Source organism: Alligator sinensis, unplaced genomic scaffold (assembly GCF_000455745.1).
Source record: "Alligator sinensis unplaced genomic scaffold, ASM45574v1 scaffold149_1, whole genome shotgun sequence".
Taxonomy (NCBI): domain Eukaryota; kingdom Metazoa; phylum Chordata; order Crocodylia; family Alligatoridae; genus Alligator; species Alligator sinensis.
The window spans coordinates 616,530-620,124 of NW_005842823.1; the positions used below are offsets into that span (position 1 = coordinate 616,530).

General features: G+C 42.9%; 1 protein-coding gene across 1 annotated transcript; it reads right to left on the bottom strand.

The window, feature by feature from the left end:
* Positions 1-1,245: 1,245 nt before the first annotated feature.
* HOXC4 (homeobox C4) lies at positions 1,246-3,202 on the bottom strand. The gene is made up of 2 exons (XM_006035339.2): positions 2,190-3,202; positions 1,246-1,685 (listed from the first exon to the last, which is right to left on the bottom strand). Exons 1-2 carry the CDS (start codon positions 2,731-2,733, stop codon positions 1,336-1,338), a joined length of 894 nt encoding a protein of 297 aa, XP_006035401.1. The 5' UTR covers positions 2,734-3,202; the 3' UTR covers positions 1,246-1,335.
* Positions 3,203-3,595: the final 393 nt, after the last annotated feature.

Here is a 3,595-nt window from a genome sequence, read left to right on the forward strand (position 1 = left end):
AAAAAAAAAATAGAAAAAGAATAAAGCTATTGGCTTTTTTATGGATAAAACGCATTAACACACAAGACCACAAAAAGACAACAGACATGTAATAAAAATTAAAATAGTGAGAAAAAAAAAATCAGGCACTCTCCATATGAAATGAAGGGAATGAAAGACAAGAGGACTGCTATTCTAGACCCAACACACAGCACTTCCCTTTCGTAAAATGAGAGGATTATTTTGTTTCCTCCTAGGTATAAATTTTCTTGGGAGAACCTGAAACCTTTGACCACGTTGTGATGTCACAAAATCTGGAGGACAAAGTTATCTTTATATGTTTGCTTAGACTGAACTTAAGCAGTAACTCGGGGCTCCTGGAATTCACAGCAAAGAATCCCAGGCTTGGTTTGGGTTGCTTTTTTTTTTTTTTTTTTTTTTAAATATTGTTTTTATTTTTTTGGGAAGGGGAGGAGGGAAATGTTGGAGAGTTAAATAAACCACCAGACATTAAAGTAAAACTAATTCACACTCACTGATTTATTGAACACTTGGACTTTCACATACACACTAAAACTCTTTATTGCAAGTTTACAATGATCATGGAAAATCAGTCCAAAAACACAAATAACCACGACAAAAAAACTAGCTACTGACTTTTTAAACCTTTCTCTCTCTCTCTTTCTCTCTCTCTTTTAAATATGCCACTATCTCTTCCTTTTATTATCCCCCTTCTCAGTTTTTTTTCCAACCACTTCTTCGCTCACCCTGGTTCTGTGCTGCTTTCTTCTTCTTTTGTATTTTTAATCATGATTATTTTAGCTTTTCCTCCTTCACAGAGCAAAACAAAAAAAACCAACCCCCCCTAAGAACTTCAAAGCTCCATTTTTTCCCCCATTCTCCTTAGACCATTGTGCATTTGTAATGCAGAGGGCAAAAGACCTACATTCTTTTCGCTTGCGTTTTTTTTTTTTCTTGCTTTTTTTCTTCTTTTTTTTGCAATTATTATTATTTGCTCGTTAAATTCATCGAACAGAACACATACACCTCCCTCCCATCCCCACCCAACCCCACCCCTTAAAAAATAAATAAAACCCTGAAACGGCGTTAAAAAACCTGCAGGTAATTGCCACCTGGCTCCATGCTATATCACATGCATCTAAAGCCTTGGTCTTGTAGACTTCATTGTATTTTTTTTCCTTTTTTTTTTTATATATATATATAGATAGATATATATATATACGCACAGGGAAACTACAAGGGGGGGAAGAGAACCAAAATATATATATATATGTATATATATTAGATTCTATAAATAATCAAGAGTCAGTCTGGAGGGGGGGGTGTGAGGTTGGTTTATAACCTTGTGATATCGTCTGCTCGCTGCTCCGGGGCTGCGGGGGGGGAGAGGTCCTCACTGGGAGCCGTGCTAGCAGCCGCGATGGTGCTGGGAGCCGGGTTCGCTGGCGCGGAGGAGCGGACTTTGGTATTGGGCAGCCGATGGTCCTTTTTCCATTTCATCCGCCTGTTCTGAAACCAGATTTTGATCTGCCTTTCCGAGAGACACAAAGAGTGGGCGATCTCGATGCGCCTTCGCCTGGTCAGGTACCTGTTATAGTGAAACTCCTTTTCCAATTCCAAGACCTGCTGCCTTGTATACGCAGTCCTGGAGCGCTTGGGCTCGCCTCCATTGTAATTGGGATTCACTGGAAAAGCAAAGATTAGCATGAATAGAGAGAGAGAGAGAGAGAGAGGGGGAGAAAGAAGGAGACGGAGGGAGAGGGGGAGAGAGATGGAGCCTGAGGAGCTCAGGAAAAAGTAATCAGCTAAATGGCTTATAAAGAACTTTTGGCAGCTCAAGACTTTCTATTCTAATAAGAAGGGGTTTCCCTGGCTCAAAAGACTGAATTATTTATGCACCCGTTACAAAGCTTTAGGAGTTTCACACATACATAACAGAATGAAGCACATGGTTGAGGCTGCCCAGACTGGCTTGGGCTATAAAATTTATGGTGGGTGTAATTACCCATTCGGAGTCGTAAATCCAGTTCAATTGTGCTAACCCAAAGACTCTCATGGAAGGGAAGGAAATAAAAAAAAAAGAGAGAGAGAGAGAGAGAGAGAGAAGGGGGGGGGGGGGGGAGCATGGTGTGAAAAGAAGAGGAAGACAGGAGTGGAGAGACAGAGAGAGAGAAAAAAAAGTTGCCTACCAGAACTGACGTGGATTTTTTTCATCCATGGATAGACTATGGGCTGCTTAGAAGCTGTGCTGCTAGGATGCTCGGGGTTTACCTGGTTGCAGGATGGTGGGGCTGGGGAAGGAGAGGTGGAGGAGGTGGAAAGAGCAGCCTGCTCACAGAGCTGCTGCGGTTTCTCTGAGAGGTGATGGCCTCCTGGAGTTGGCCCATGTCCCCTTTGGTGAGCAGCAGGATTGCCCGGAGCTTGGATACTGGCACAACTGTACTGGCGCTCGGGGTAGCTGGGTCGTGCTGGTGGGTACAAGTCTTGATGGTGATGCTGGAAGCTGGACTCCCTGGTCCGGTTGTAATATTCCGGACTGTGGTCTGGGATGTAATTATTTTGCGAATATTCCTCGCATGGAGGAAATTTCGGATCGATGTAGTTAGAGTCCATCAAATAGGAGCTCATGATCATTAATTTCTGGAGTGGAAAATAATTTTTCTCGCTTTGTCGTTTTTCTGCTCCATAAAGCCCTCCTACTAGCTGGCGACCCCGTAAAGTTAGTTTTACCATGTGACCGCCTGGGCCAATCACACCCGCCAGGTTAGTCCCCGGATAAGGAACCAAAAGCTTTTTCAAAATGTATCCAATTTGTGTGTGTGTGCGTGTGTGTGCGTGTGTTGTTGTTTGTGAGCCTCCGGACTGGGAGCAACGGGGTCAGGATGGGGAAGCAGCCGGAAACCCTTGCCACCCCGCTCCAAAAAAAAGGAGACAGGAATGAGGAAGGAGACATAAAAGAATAAACCCCCACTGATTTATTTCTAATGATTCCCAGCCCCCCCACCCCACCCCCGCTAGATTTTAGAGATGTCTCCAGATTAAAACTCCCCCTTGCTAGATTTTAGAGATCCCTCCAGATTAAATCTTCCCCCCACCACGTCGACAGATCTTGCAGAGATCAGCCCCCCAAAAACTCCTATCTATCTATCTATCTATCTATCTATCTATCTATCTATCTATCGATGTAGATATAGATATAGCTCTATCTAATCTATAGATGTAGATATAGATCTATCTATTTATAGATAGATGTAGATATCTATCTATCTAAGCTTTTTGGGAGTGTGTGTGTATACAGATCAAAAAGCTTATATATCTATGCATATACGCTTCTTGATCTGCATATATATATTATATCTATATAGATATAGATATATATGCAAGAAGATCAGCCATCAGCTTACCCTAAGTAAAAATGAGAAGCAAGAGCTGGTGAATGTGCCACCTTCCAGAAAGGCTGTGCTACCGGCAATCCCTCCCTTACACACACACACACACACACACACACACACACACACACACACACACACACACACACACCCCACCCCGAAGGAACACAGAGCAGGTTAGTGCACAGTCTATTTCTCCCCCCACT

Bases quoted from the DNA above. Each gene is read 5' to 3' on its own strand.
- HOXC4 (XM_006035339.2), bottom strand. From the start codon at position 2,733: ATGGTAAAACTAACTTTACGGGGTCGCCAGCTAGTAGGAGGGCTTTAT. The intron at 1,686-2,189 runs GTAGGCAACTTT...TTGCTTTTCCAG, and splicing joins AAAAATCCACGTCAGTTCTG to TGAATCCCAATTACAATGGA.